This window comes from Protobothrops mucrosquamatus, unplaced genomic scaffold (assembly GCF_001527695.2).
Source record: "Protobothrops mucrosquamatus isolate PMUCROS unplaced genomic scaffold, P.Mucros_1.0 scaffold25, whole genome shotgun sequence".
Lineage (NCBI taxonomy): Eukaryota > Metazoa > Chordata > Lepidosauria > Squamata > Viperidae > Protobothrops > Protobothrops mucrosquamatus.
The window spans coordinates 903,126-918,465 of NW_015386410.1; the positions used below are offsets into that span (position 1 = coordinate 903,126).

The window sequence follows — 15,340 nt, forward strand, 5'->3', positions numbered from 1 at the left end:
AGCACAACCAAAATAGTCTCTCCCTTTATATGTGTGATATCCGGGTTTGTGCATTCATGACCATTAGGGGAGGCATGGAGCAGGTTCAAAGGCCCATCCTAAGCAGTCTATATAAGAAGGTATTCTGGTCACCTGCCCTTCCACTAGCTCAGTGGAGATAAGAGAAAACAGGCTAGTTCTAGAAGCATTTGGTGAAGTGTTGTTAGGAAGGTAAGCGTCCAACCAAACAATGGGAAATAAGAAGAGTGGGATGATCTCCAAGGAAATCCTTGAGGATCTGAAAATGAACACAAAGTATTCAGAGGACGAGCTGGTCAAATGGTACGACACCTTCAAAAAACAGTGCCCCGATGGGCGCATTGGTAAAGCTGACTTTGAAAAGATCTACGCCAATTTCTTCCCCAACTCTGACCCCAAGGTCTACGCTCGGCATGTCTTCCGAAGCTTTGACACCAATGATGATGGGACTCTTGATTTCCGGGAGTACATCATCGCATTGCATCTGACCTCAACGGGCAAAACTGACCTTAAGCTGGAATGGGCTTTCTCGCTTTTCGATGTAGACCGCAGCGGAGAGATCAGCAAGAACGAAGTTCTCGAGATAATTGCAGTGAGTGCTGAGAATATTCAGGGAAGTGGAGGTGGTGCTGTGTGGAAGGGACAGGGAGTTGGGAGGACTTCAGGACAACTCTTAAGGGTTGGACATTGCCCAATCTGTGATTAAAATGTCTTCTTGCACAATAATACAGTATTAACTGTGGATGTTCACAATGGTTTTGGTGAGGAAAGCTTGTGGAAAAAGTTCCTTCTTGTTACTGTCTGGTCCCTCTGAAACTTGCATCAACTTCCCTTGAATTACGTCCTTTAGAATAAGCCTACTTTAGTAGATGGAAACTTGTAAAATCCAGTTCTTGCCATTCAAGTATGTGGTCCTGTTCAATTTAACTGCCTGGACCAGCTCAAGCCATACAAACTGCCATTCTTACGAGAGGCTGGGTCACTTGCCAAACTAAAAACAGTTGTAATAATCGAGAGGGAATAATAGTTAATGGTTGTGTGGCTTTCTCAATCCACTTCTAGATGATGGTCAATTAATGGATTGTGTAGGCTAATATTTGTCTCCTGCAGCCAAATGGATTAGCCCTTCCCATATGCGGAGAGGTGAAACTGATTGTGCTTATTTAAATTTTTACAATAGAAATAGTCTTAAATCCCCTCATAATTTTCTCTCTTGGGTGTCAACCATCTTCTACCCACTCCTTTCTGAGAGAAAAGGTTTATTTTTTACAGAAAAAAAGTCATTTTAATTCTACTTTTCCAGCTTCTAGAGCTCCCTCCCAATTGTGCACCACAAACCACAGAAGAACAAAGCAATCAAAGATTAATATTGGATTAGGTGAACCTAAGGCTCGGATTCTCTCTGTATAGCATTTGTGAAGTGCTTTCAATTTTGTTATTTCAACCAGAGGAGTCCATTCCTCTGATCTTAAGATAAAGGCATGAAAAATACATAGACCATGTTGGTTTTTCAGATCCAGGCAAAGACCTAATTATTTTTACTATTATTTTTAATAGAGGGGAGAAACAACGGGAACAGAAGCAGACCCAGGAATTCTGGAAGTTGAAGCACACAAGTCAAAAATGGGGGCATTGTTCCCCATCTCTGCTTAATGGGACAAAGCAGACTGTCTGGGAGATGGTGGTTTTGGCTTTTATATTTTTACAGTATAAACAATCAGATGTCATGGTTTTGTTGCATCTGGTGGTATATAAGTGCAATAAATAAAATAAATATCAAGCCCAAGTTGGCTTTTTGTTGAAACTAAACTAGACAAATAGCTGGATAGAGATAGCTGTGTAGAAATGAATTGTTGGAAAGGGTACTAGCCGTACAATGTACAGGAAATCTGGAATGAAAGGTTTGGGACAGCAATAATAGACCACAAGCTCTGAATTTTGGAGGCACGTCTGTCCAGTATTTTCTGCTTCGGAGTCTTCAGAATGCCTGAAAATCATAACTGAGAACAAAATATTCTCTTATGCTATATAGGTAGTTATGACTTATGACTGGTCAGTGACAGTTTGAAGTTACCACGAACCTCCCTGGCAGTGGTGGGATTCAGCCGGTTTGCACCAGTTTGACAGAAGCAGTAGCTAATTTTTTGTTGCCTAGACCCAGAATGGACTTCCAGAAATAGCATCCACACAGAGAACCGGTTGTTCACATATTTGAATCCCACCACTCCTCCCTGGGGGTATTTATGACCCAGTTCTGCAGTTCCGACAACTGAACCCCCTCCTCCACAGTCACATGTCCACACTTTGGGTGTTTGGCAACCAACTTGCATTTATTTATTACATTTATTTGCCTCCTTTTCTCCGTGGGCTACTCTAGGCAGCTTACAATAATAAAATTATAAATACAATTTACAGCTGTGTGTAGCATCCAGCCATCATGTGACCATGTTTTATGAATATTTAGCCCCAAACTGGCATTTACTTCCATTTTGAGCAAAAGCTGCCCACAGCGAACCTTTGGTTTGTTTAATGAGTGTGGCATTCACTTAATGATCACACTGTTTGCTTAAGGATTGCCAGCAAAAAAGGTCATAAAATCAGGTCAGTGATGTGGGTGATCCGTTTTATGACATCAAGACTTAGGGCAGTGATGGCGAATCTTTTAGAGACTGAGTGCCCAAAAACCACCCCTGCCCGCCCCCCTCAGGGCCATCCACGGCCCACTGCAGATTGCCCAGATGGCCCTGCAGCGCCATGGTGTCCACGCCCTCCGCAGCATCATCTGCTGCCCAGCTCCATGTGCTTGGCTGCGCTGCTCCACGCGGGCTGCACCCGGGAGTGACTCTCCTCCAGGGGGGCTGCTGGTGAGGAGAGGGCTGCGGGGCTGGGGCGACGGCGTGCGTGCCCACAGAGAGGGCTCCGAGTGCCGCCTCTGGCACTCGTGCCATAGGTTCGCCACCACTGACTTAGGGCCATGATGGGCAAGCCCTGTTACCTATACTGCTTTTAAGATAGGCCTGTATTGCTCCATTTTACAGATGAAAAATTAGGCTGTGCAGTAGTCAATCTCTAACACTCTATACATTTATCACCTGCTTGGTTGAATCCAAGTTTTATTTAATTTTAATGTGACATATTACATCAGCCTCATGCTGTACATTAGTTTATTAATATGCAGGGGGTGTGCATGTATATATTGCACTTCAAAAATTCCCAATTTTCTAAAGCCAAAGTTCACATTATGAAACCACAACAAAACTAGTTTTTATCAATTAGGCATCTTTTTCATAGGCAGGATTTACGAATTTTGGATCTCATTAGGAACTGATTGGTGTCACCTACCAGTGGAAATTGTTAACACATCCTCAATTAGTCTTCTAAAAAGAAAAGAAAATCAAAGCAAATAACCACTCTTAACTAGAAGTGTTTTGCCTCTTTGATGCTAAAAGGAATACATTCTATACAGAGGCTCTAGTAGTTTATCCCAAATAAGTTTATAAGTCTTAAAGGTTTATGGCACACTACATACAGGTTCTGTGTACATATTTAGAACACTTCAAGCTATGAGGACATTCAAAGAGCCAGGCTGGAAAATCCTGGGAGTTGAAGTCCACATGTTTTAAAGTTTCCAAGGTTGGGAAACACTGCATTAAACTTGCATGGTGCCATGATTAAGGTGCTTAACTAGAAACTAGCAACTCTTATTCTCCCTTAAGCAAGGAAACCAGATAGGCGTCTTTGGCCCAACTGCTTTCTTCTCAAACCAACCCACCTCACAGGGCTGTTTTTGGAGGGAAAATTGATGTCATCCCTTACAAGTAGACCAAATCATGAAATCAAGTCCACAAGAAGACTAAAATGACTTTTATTGAGAGTGGCTACAATAAGAGAATCTTATAATTCTGACTAAGTTTTATTGAAGGCAATAGAAGAAGGGGACGACAGAGAATGAGGTGGCTGGATGGAGTCACTGAAGCAGTAGGAGTGAGCTTAAATGGACTCCAGAAGATGGTAGAGGACAGGAAGGCCTGGAGGAACGTTGTCCATGGGGTCGCGATGGGTCGGACACGACTTCGCAACTAACAACAACTACTACTTATAGTTCAGCTAATTAGGGAGGTGTCCGGCTGAACCTCTTCAAAATATTGTTTGTTGTGAATTTAAAAGCTGTTTTGCCCCTTGTCAACAGAACTGGCACAATTCTATCAACTCCCTCAAGGTCATTTTCCTTACTCTCTACAAATGGTGAGCCGAGTTGTGACTTAATTGTTTCTGCTCCTGCACTTTTATCAGCAGGCATTTAATAAGCAGAAATAAAAGGCTTAACGGCATAGAAATGTGTGAAGAAAACAACTTGATCTGCTTAATTTGTAGGTGTCAAGCTGTAATTCAAAGCATAAAAAGGAGGACAAATACAAAGTTTTAAATTTAGCAACTCTATCAGAACAAATTAGAGAGAGTGAGAGAAAGAACTATGGGGGTGCTTGTGGGCAAACGTGGAAAAACCTATTTATCTTTTGTACGGTAAAGCTGCTTCATCAAAGGCACAGGATTAGATTCAATAGTCTTTACAAACACGAGAGCAAACACGTAAGCAGCCCAGCAGATTTTGTGCTGGCAACGGCAGATGGGAATTCTAAAAAGATGCAATATTTTGCAGGGAGATTGAATGCAGGGAATCTTTAAGTCTCCGTCAGAGAAGGGCTTACAAGCTCAATCTGAGATAAACTGAAAGAAGATTGGATAAGAACTCGGGTGACCTCGGATGGGCAGCCAATTCATAATCGGATGTTATTGAGCTCTTGTTTTTGCTTATAGGACAATTGAGAATTCCCCAGAACTGGCGTGGTCAGATGGACATTTCAGGAATTCTGGTTCCAATTCTGATTAGCCACAAAAGGCTCACAATTAAAGCTCACAAGATGAACCATTAACATTTAGGTTTTTATGATGTCAGCCATTAGAGGGACCCCATGCTAAGCATCCCCCAGCCCTTCCAGTCAAACAAAGAGACAACAAACCCAAGATCTTAAACAGATACACTCCATCTTTTGACTGACCTTGTCTTATGGATAAACAGCAGAAAAATCAGGGGCATCACACATGGGGGGGGGCTTCAGATATTTTAGAATTCTACCTTCTACCAGGATGAACAATGATGAATGATGATGGGAGATGTAGTCAACACTTTAAGAACCACAACTGCCTATCATGACTACCTCATCATATAAGAATCAGATATTTGTAACTGGCTGCAAGAGAAACGTTTCAGTGAACCAGCCCTAACTGATCAGCCTCTTTCAACATTAAGATTCAGTTTGGAAGATGTCACACTTGTCTTCCAAATGTACCAGACCATCATTCCAGGACACAGAATCCATATTTCATGCTCTTCAGCACAGAAATAATTGGCAAGACTTATACCCATAATGTAATTGTAGAACTGGCAGTTTTGCTGGCTGGGAATTGTGAGAGTTTCAGTCCCACACATATAAAAGATACCACCATAAGTCAAAATACACAACTAAGTCTCCATGATGCTCCTCAACTTCAAGGATATGATATCTGGACTATTTGCCATCAAGTGAACATCTGGATTTTTTCAGCCCAGATATGGTACATTTACTAGAATTCCTATCACTCTGCTCATAGGGAGCTGGTTTCACTACTAAATAACTCTATTAGATATAGTAGAGTTAAACTGAAAGGCAAGGAACCTAAAGATCTTCAGATGTTGACTGTATTGCCTTGAACCCTAGGCCAATAATTCCATAGTCACAGATTCTGTAACTCAGCTGTAAACTAGTTTATCTTTGTGTCCTCTAGATATTTTTTTGAGTGGGTGACCAATCAAGAACTCGAAAAACCATTCTGGGAACTCAACATACCAGAATAAGGCAATGGCAAACCACTTCCACTGGAAACCACAAGTCATGCCAACAAAGTCATCAAAAGCTACACCTGACTCAAAGACATCAGCTTTTAAGCAATCAGGTGCTGTAATTATGCTAAATGTGCAAGAAAAAATTCTCATTGCAGGAGCCGGGAAATTCTTACTCCTACATGCAAAACTGAGGACACAGGGGTACAAAGCCAGCACCTCCTTCCCTGAGTTTGCTATGTCTGGGCTGCAAACAAGAACACAGGGGAATAAATGTGATTTTAAAAATCCTTTCTTACACTTTTTCTGTTTGTAAACTGTTCAACCGTTATTTTTCTGTAGTCACTCAATCTCTCCTCCTTTTTCCACATTACTTTTATCTTCCTTTCCTCTCCTATTTACCTGTCCTTTTAAATTTAGATGATTCCCCAAGCTTTACAGTTCCTAAATAAGGCAGGTATTTGCAAACCTACCACTCTGAGTACATTCAGAAACCTCATCCATGGGGCCCATAGATGTTTAGAGAATATGGGCCAATGGAGGACCAGGAGCCGGAGATTAGATGCTGAGGGCAGGGCTCCTGGCTCTTCTACAACTCTGGCAGGTAGGGCCATTCATTACTGAGAATCAGTGGCTCCAGGTATTCTCTGCAAAGATTTAAAATATCAAGAAGCTTAGCTGTACAGAAAAAATGACTATAAATTTTGTTTCTGTTTATCCTGCCAGGCAATATTTAAGATGATTCCTCCAGAAGAACAGAAAGCCCTGCCTAAGGATGAAAACACCCCGCAGAAACGGGCTGACAAGCTGTGGGCATATTTTGACAAGGGAGATGCTGGTAAATTTGCCTTTCATCGCCCAACCCTACCACTTATTGTTACTATTTATAGAACTTTACATATATTGACCTACATATAAAACAATGTGTACCTGTTCTATAAAAGCCTACTTTGGAGGAAGAATTTTTACTATTTTGCCTCTACAACCTGAGAGAGGGACAGCCAAAAGCCACTAAGTGGTTGAGGGTAGACTAGAACCTGTGTCTTCTCATAATCCAGCACTTTTGATGGGAGCAGGAGAAGGTGGCCTCCTTGAATACCTGTTTTCGGTAACAAGCAGTGCCTTTGATTGTTTCTAGTAGCAAGCAAATTTCCCATGTGGATTGTGGATTCTGATCAGAACCGGTTCAGGCTAGCCAAAAGCAAAGTCTGTGCAAGAGGTTAAACTCAAATAACCTGAATTCATTATAATGTGGCAAACACACCTCCTGAATGTGCAATTAGGCATTAACAAGATCATGCTAAGAGTATTATGGGATGATATGAACCGTTGCATATAAAGTTACTGAGCGTGCTTTCTAGATGTTTGATGACTCAAAATGATTTTGGCCAATTGAAGAACACATCCCAAACCCAATGTTTGAATTGTAGATAAAGTGATTCCCCCCTCTTTAAGGGGTCTCTCACCTTATATCAGTGGAAGACCTCTTTTTCACTTATCTATAAATAAAGAGATATTAATCTACCTTTCCAGCTTGGATCCTATTTTGGCAAAGGCACACCAGGCTAATAATCTTATCTGCTATGTCACCCTACAATGTTTTAGCTATACATAAAGTAAGATATTATTCTTCTCTGTCTTACAAAATCAAAAAGGGCAGATTGCAACTCACTCACCTTGTCATAATTTTCCAAGGGTTATACAATAAAAGCCTATTCTGGCCAATCTCGAAATTAGGAATGGTCAAGAATTAGTTTCATATTATATACAATCACTTGGTTTCTTAACCATGGTTAAACCAGAGCTGACTGGTTAAACACATAAATTTAATAAATAAATAAAGTATAGTTAACAAATTAGAAGAGGTGGTTTCATGCAACTCACTACTCCACCTCAAAGAAATCACATTATAATTAGATCTAATGTTTGAATCCAATTAGCATAATTTTAGTCAAATTAATCTGTACTGAATCCATACTTACTGATTCTTTCCAAAAATATTTATCATTTTGAAGCTAGTCCTATAAATATTTTTTGAAAGATTTGGCCTGCTTCTGAGTTGCATTAAATATTTGATAATACAGAATGGAAAAAGAGGGTAGAGTTCTCCATCCTGAAAGCTTACCTATTTTTATACCTTTTCCCAAGATTACATAGACTTTCTTGGAAGACAGCAAACAAAGATGATTAGGGGACTGGAGGCTAAAACATATAAGGAACGGTTGCTGGAATTGGGTATGTCTAGTTTAACGAAGAAAAGGACGAGGGGGGACATGATAGCAGTGTTCCAATATCTCAGGGGCTGCCACAAAGAAGAGGGAGTCAAGCTATTCTCCAAGGCGCCCGAAGGCAGGACGAGAAGCAACGGATGGAAACTAATCAAGGAGAGAAGCAACCTAGAACTAAGGAGAAACTTCTTGACAGTTAGAACAATTAACCAATGGAACAATCTGCCTCCAGAAGCGGTGAATGCTCCAACACTGGAAGTTTTTAAGAAGAGACTGGACAGCCATTTGTCTGAAATGGTGTAGGGTTCCTGCCTGAGCAGGGGGTTGGACTCGATGACCTCCAAGGTCCCTTCCAACATTATTATTATTATTATTATTATTATTATTATTATTATTATTATTATTATTATTATTATTATTATTATCTGGGCTGTAGGAATCTGAAAGACCAATAGATAGCAGCATAGAGGGCAGCACAGAGATGCTTTGCTACCATCTAGTAGGTGCCTAAAAATTTGCACCCCCATATATAGTAGCTCTATTATAGTTTCATAATCTCCAAATGTTCACAATTAATACAGGAATGTCTGTAACATCCATTCCAAGTGATGTTGTCAAAACTCTTCAACTTGTCTGTTGCACATTTAGCTATCTCTTGTTCTGTACTGATTTAATATTCAGAATCTATTTTAAAAAATAGGAAATGGTCTGGGCCTAAAAACATTTAAATAATTTATATTATGTATCTCTTAACTTCTACTTGTTACCAATTAGCCCTCATTGATTCCTTCCTTATATTTTGGGGGTTTTTTTCTTTTTTATGACCCTGTAGTCCCTTTAATTCGGGGTCGGGTCAGGGTGACTGGGTAGAGCTGAGCATTTACTGGCCCGATGCCCTTCCTGCCACCTACGCAGAGTTCACAGCAAATTTTTTCTCTTGGTGAGAGAAGAAACATCTGCCGCTACCTAGGATCGAACTCTCAACCTTCCAAATGGGAGGCGAGCGTCTTCACCTCTAGTCCTCTGCCCTGCTCCCTTCTTTATATTTTATGCTACCTAAATATTCATTTAATTGTACACATTTGTTTTGTTTTACAGACAAAATTGCTGAAAGGGAGTTTATTGACGGAGTGATGAAGAATGAAGAAATAATGCACCTCATCCAGTACACCCCCAAGTAAAATAAATAGGGGCTCCCAAGTTGGACAGGAAGCAAAAAAACAAGAGATGTGAAAAAGGCGGCATGTGATGAACAGGCAGGGGTAATTCAGTTATGTGTCTGTTTTGTGTATCATATGAAAGACAAAATACAACTCCAAAACAGTGTTCTTTTTCCCCCTCCAAGTCCCACTACTTGTTCTGTTAGCAGTAGCAGTCAACCCATATTTAATCTTGTGGTTTTCTAGAATTCTTCAATGAACAATGGAAAGCAGTTTTTGTGATCCTGAGTTGTATTATTTGTAGAAAGAAAGAAAATAGCAATATGATAAACTGTGGAATTAAGATCTCTTCATTCCAAAAACCACCTGAAAAGCCCAGCGTCTGTGGGTCTTTGGTGCTCTCTGAGGTTGATGGTTTTCTTGAAAACATTTTGTTACCAAACTAGGTAACATCATCAGTGGTAGAAGGGAGCGGGATTTGCAAACCCCATTCCCTTCTATCACTGATGATGTTACCTAGATTGGTAACGAAATGTCTGCAAGAAAACCATCAACCTCAGAGAGCACCAAAGATCCTACAGTTCAACTGTGAGCTACAAATATTCTCTTCTATTAGACCACTATCTGCTAACCTATTTTAAAATGCAAATACAGCAAGTGGAACACTTCCCTTCTGTAAATAGCATTCATAAGCTACAGCTCCCAGGTGCTAACTTGCTACATACTGGTGCTCCATTCTTCATTTCTCATGATTTTGGAGCTCACACTTACCAATGAAATCCTTGGCTCCCGTTTTTCAAACAGCAAACCTAGGAGCATAAAGGCACATCATATTGGAGGATTCGTAGTGTCTTGTCAGTTATTTCTAAAATCTTTTACAGGGAAAGAATGCCAGTTGAAATAATCATATAGAGGTAGAATCTCAACTTACAACATTTCATTTAGCAAGCATTCAGAGTTTCAATGGCACTGAAAAAAACCCCAGACTTATGACAGATCCTTGCACTTACAACCATCACAGCATCCCCAGGATCACGTGATCAAAATCTGGGCCCTTGGCAACCGACATGTATTTATGACAGTTGCAGTGTCCCGAGATCACGTGATCACCATTTAGGACCTTCCCAGCTGCTAAGTCAGTGAGGGAAGCCAGATTCACTGAACGACTGCGTAATTGCAGTGACTCACTTAACAACTGTAGCAAAAAAGGTCATAAAATCGAGCGTGACTTACCTTAACAATCATTTTACTTAGCAATGGAAGTTCTGGCCCCAATTGTATTCTTTAAGTCAGGAACTACCTGCAAAACCAGATCCACCCTTAAATGCTGCTGGTCCCACCTTAAAAGATGCTGACAGCTACGTTGCAAAATATGTTTACTCAGAAGTAAGTAGCATTCAGACCAATGGGACTCACCTTCTACTAATTCCTGATATATTTCTTTTGATCGATAGTTCTGCGTGTGAAGGATTTATCAGCATAGGCAACCTTCCCTGCTTTCTTTTCTTCTTCCTTCCCAACGGTGCATTTAAAACGTGCATTGACAATCTTCCCTCCAGCTTTATTTAGCAGAACAGGTGGCCTGGATATCCCCATCATCCTGGGGATATTTATGCATTTCTGTTTCTTCCCTTCATTTCTCGCATTAGCATTAGTTCTTGTTTATTTAAGAAATTGGTTACTTTTCAGGGCTGGGTGCAGGGGTTTAATGTAATAAAATAGGACACATTCAAAATCGATGTGTGTTTTTCAATAAAGGCTGCTGGGCTGAAAGGAATATTCACCAAGGAGAATATTCACAAATCAACTGACAGTGGGTGTTTGGTAGCTGCAAGGTATCTCAACAGTGGGCTGCGTATCACAGAATATTTAACAGTGCTGCACCAAGCTCACTTCTAGGGAACAATGCAACTTATTTTATTATAGAACCACTCCATAAGCTCCTCAATAAAATTTTATGATGTGCTTCTTAGGACAGCTTACCTCAACTGAGTGCCCTCTAGTTATCGTGCACCACATCCCATCCTCTGTAGAAGGGCTGGCTGAGGACATAGGACTCCTAGTACCAAACATGTGGAAAACAGCCAATTAAGGAAAAATATGATTTGAAGCAGTAGTAACCAACCTTGGCAACTTTAAGACATGTTGTCTTCAACTCCTAGAATTCCCCAGCCAGCCATCTGGGGGTTGAAGTTCACAGGTCATAAAGTTGCCAGGATTGGATACCCCTGATTTAGAGCCTTTCTCCACTTTAAATCTCACCATGGCACAAACATAACCCAGTAGTACCTTTTTTTTCTGCTGTGTCCCAAGGACATTGTCTTCCCCTCATCCCTAGCCCATGACTGAGACAACTCTGCTTAGCTGTCCTGGTATTAAGACACTATTTCCACACACACCCCTTCTTCCCACATTGTCCAAGAACAGCATCAAGGGGATAAAATCTGTCAGGATCTGTCACCTCTTATGGAGGGTAGTCAGGGGGCTTGTGTTGATTACAAACAGATTGGATGGGCCAACATGGAAGGACCTTAATGCAACTTTTTTCAGTTCTAACTGCAGGCATCTGGATAACATAAAACCCATTTTAATTGGGGGGGGGGAGGCTCACCCAGCTTGGGAGCATTTCTGCTTTAAACTGAGCTACAGAGTGAGTCCAAATCAAGGCAAATGAATTATAGCTTCCATTCTTCATCTACAAAAACCCACAAGACCTCTGCCTCTCTTTGCTTTAAATGTCGTTCAGTCACACTCGAATATCCTTGATCCCTCAAGAATATTACTATCCCAGGTCCCACTGGATCACACACGAGTCTGAGCTATCACAGCAGCATCAGAAGCCACCAAAATTTACCAGGCAAAGCTTTTTCCCAGATCTAAAGAAGTTAAGGATATTTTACCTTATTTTCACCAGCTTAATATTTTAAATTTTACATCACATAGTATTCCTTATTTTAATTGTGATGCTTCTGACTCGAGTAAACAAACCAGCATAGCTCATGGTTATCTTCTTGTGGTTACGAATTTCAGATCTGGGCAGGGTTTTTTTTAAGTTTCTTCCAGTTAAAGGATCTAGAATGAAGTAAAACTTTAAACAAGTGGGGAGTCAGCCCCTTTTATTTTCCTTCTGCCTTTGCCCTTGAAGCTATTAAAGACACTGAGTTTATGCCATTTGCTAACCTAATTTGGGTACTTTCAAAGCTTTATGTTGACCTCACACAAGGAAGATTCTGTAGGTAAGGCAGGGATTATGTAAACAAGCTTGTCCCATCTTCCTCCAATGAGTTTTAAACATAAGCAAGTTAAGAACTGATCCGCACTAATCTGCCTGTGTAGTAAACATGGTTCTAAGGAGCTTGTTGTGGTCAGTTAGAACAAGGTTGAGAGAAAAAGCACAGCCAATCCTTTCCATTCTGAAGTTACACCTGACCAGCATTCCTACCAGCCTCTTCCTCCATCTTGCGTATGCTCAAAGATTACCAAAGACATCTCTTAAAAATGACAAATAATATAATAAAACTTCCTCTTCATTCCTTAGACCATAAGCGCCACCTGGTGGAAAGACTAAAAATGGAATACACTTGCTGTAGAAGAGAGCACAAACAACGGGCTTTTCATTTCCAAAATATGGCAAACAAGATTCAAATCTACCCAGAACTCATTTCAATTTATTTCTTCCTTTGTGGCTTCAAAGATACGCAAATGACTTCTAGGGGCACGTGCCAGGCTCAAAACACCTTCCATTGAAATTGAATTAAGCCTATGGAAAACGGCAATTAACAATCTTGAATTAAGACGGGAGAGGAGTATCCTCAACTGCCACCCAGTCGTGAAACTCATTAAATGCTGGGTAAGCCTAGCCTACTTTGCAGGGTTAGTAGATCGGGGTGGGCAACTATGCCCCCTTTATTTATTTATTTATTTATTTATTTATTTATTAATTTAATTTATATCCCGCCCTTCTCCTTACGGACTCACGGACTCCTTATGACCAGTGGACTTCAACTCCCAGAATTCCTGAGCCAGCCATGCTCAGGAATTCTGGGAGCTAAAATCCACAGGTTCCAAAGAGGCCATAGTTGCCCACCTTTGTTAGATAACAGTAAGTATGTACATTTGTAGGGCCATGCAAAAAGTTTAGTTTTGAGCATCACTAGTACATGGCCTTGAGGGCCTCAGAAAGCAGGAGATAAATTTTAAATATTTTTAATTAAAAAAAAAGGAATGGGGAGAGAACTGCCAACAATTTCAGCAAACCTCAAGTTCCAGGTTCGTTAAGGGAGGGGGAATTAAAAGAGATATTTTGTTAGTGGGAGAGGTGGGGAAAAAAATTCAGTTCCTGAACTCAAGGATTTAGGGCCTTAGTTTTGGTAGTGCAGAGAAAGGGTCTAAAAGCAAGGAGCTAAGATTGAAGGGGAAAACATTAGAAAGGGAGCAAGCAATCATGGTCTTTGGCCTAAAGTTCACCTAAAAATCTGTCAGCAAGTAGTATCAGATCTTCCCTACCTTATTTATTTTCACATTTTTTGCCTATGTCCTTTGGAGTAAAACTCAGAAAACAAGTATCTGTCAGATGCTTCCATGGGGAAGGTTTCTTCCCCATGGTTGCGACCCCCAAAAATGGCTTCCGAGAGAATATCAGAGAACAAGGAATATGAATGTATCGAAAATATTCAAGAATCATTACCTAATTCACTGAATGAATGAACGAACGTCTCTCTAATTCACTGAGATACAAGCAGATGGTCTAGTTAGTACAATCAGACTGGGAAGATTGTTATTATAGCTAATCAAAGCAGTTTTAGCCTTCCTGTGGAGTTGATTTCCTGGTTTGATCCATCTGACAGGGTTCACAGAAATACAACCCTCCAAGGCAAAGAATTCCGACCCCTAATTTATATTCATATTTTTGTGGTCTCTCAACATCCCCTCCCTCCATAGCTACCAAGTGGGACTATTGCTCTGAATATGCCCAGTAGACAGACCATGTATGTGCATGCATATCCATGTGTAGGTGAGACCCATGGAGAGAAGGGTAAGCAAAGTCAGTATTATTTTCTAATGTTTTCCACCTAGAGAGATGCAAACTGGCTGACACTGCTGGATTCTGACCCAGGCCTAAGCCTCACCTGTGCTCTCCTTGCACACCAATCATCAAGGGAGGCCGGGCCGCTTAAAACCTAGGCCCCAGGTGATGAAACAGAAATGGACTCATTTAGTGTTTCTAACTGCTTTCTGTACTGCTCAGGATTTGTGGGAGAAACAATACTGAATATTCCAAAACAGCACCAAGCAGGTTCTTAAGAAATGTAATTTTCCCATTGCTTTGCTGCAGGGTAAAAAGCCAACACCTCTAGTTGCTTCAAAATGCATAATATTGGATTAAACAGGTACATACACAAACATACAAAATGCAGCAGTGCCCTCTGCTGGCCTCTGAAAAAGTCAACAATCATGGTCTCTCCTGCAACGTTTCTCCAGAAAAAGGTAGACATATCTACATTTTTGAATCTGCCAATTGCAGAATCACTGTTGTCTCCCTACCTTTTAGGCCTATCTAAGTTGGAGGACGCAACACACAGCTCGAACTTTTGGGGACTCCAAGTTTCTGTGGTGCTGAACCAGTGAATTTTCCATCTGTTTTGAAATGGGAACTATGCAGAATATTAACACAAGCCCTAACAAAAAAAAGTCCATTAAAAGAAAAGCCAAGTCTCATCATACAACTCCTCCACTTTGCGCCATCACCCTTTCTACATCACTTCTGGCTTCCATCCCTAAATCTAAATTTTGGGGACCAAATCTCATAGGCTCAGTTTAAAATTATTTAACCCAGTGTCCATCATCACTCCTTGCACGAAAAGCATTTTCTATTGCAAACGACTTAGATGGTTCAGCTTTTAATTGGGTGATCTGCATTTGACTGAGAAAACTATTTTTTCCCCCAAACCCAACATTATGTATTGATCCATAGCTCTTGCTTTGGATTACTTTTAGCAGCCTATTTTCTGGCTCTGCAGTGCAATCTCCCTTTGCAGAAGCATTGCAAACTA

At 40.7% G+C, this 15,340-nt stretch overlaps 1 protein-coding gene across 1 annotated transcript; it reads left to right on the top strand.

Moving 5' to 3' along the window:
- Window positions 1-229: 229 nt before the first annotated feature.
- LOC107283093 (visinin) lies at window positions 230-9,654 on the top strand. The gene is made up of 3 exons (XM_015810942.1): window positions 230-610; window positions 6,626-6,737; window positions 9,226-9,654. Exons 1-3 carry the CDS (start codon window positions 230-232, stop codon window positions 9,306-9,308), a joined length of 576 nt encoding a protein of 191 aa, XP_015666428.1. The 3' UTR covers window positions 9,309-9,654.
- The last annotated feature ends 5,686 nt before the right edge of the window (window positions 9,655-15,340 follow it).

Excerpts from the sequence above, each read along its gene's own strand:
- LOC107283093 (XM_015810942.1), top strand. The coding sequence starts at position 230 with ATGGGAAATAAGAAGAGTGGGATGATCTCCAAGGAAATCCTTGAGGAT. Across the intron at positions 611-6,625 it reads AAGTTCTCGAGATAATTGCA|GCAATATTTAAGATGATTCC; the intron begins GTGAGTGCTGAG and ends TTATCCTGCCAG. Across the intron at positions 6,738-9,225 it reads TTTTGACAAGGGAGATGCTG|ACAAAATTGCTGAAAGGGAG; the intron begins GTAAATTTGCCT and ends TTTGTTTTACAG.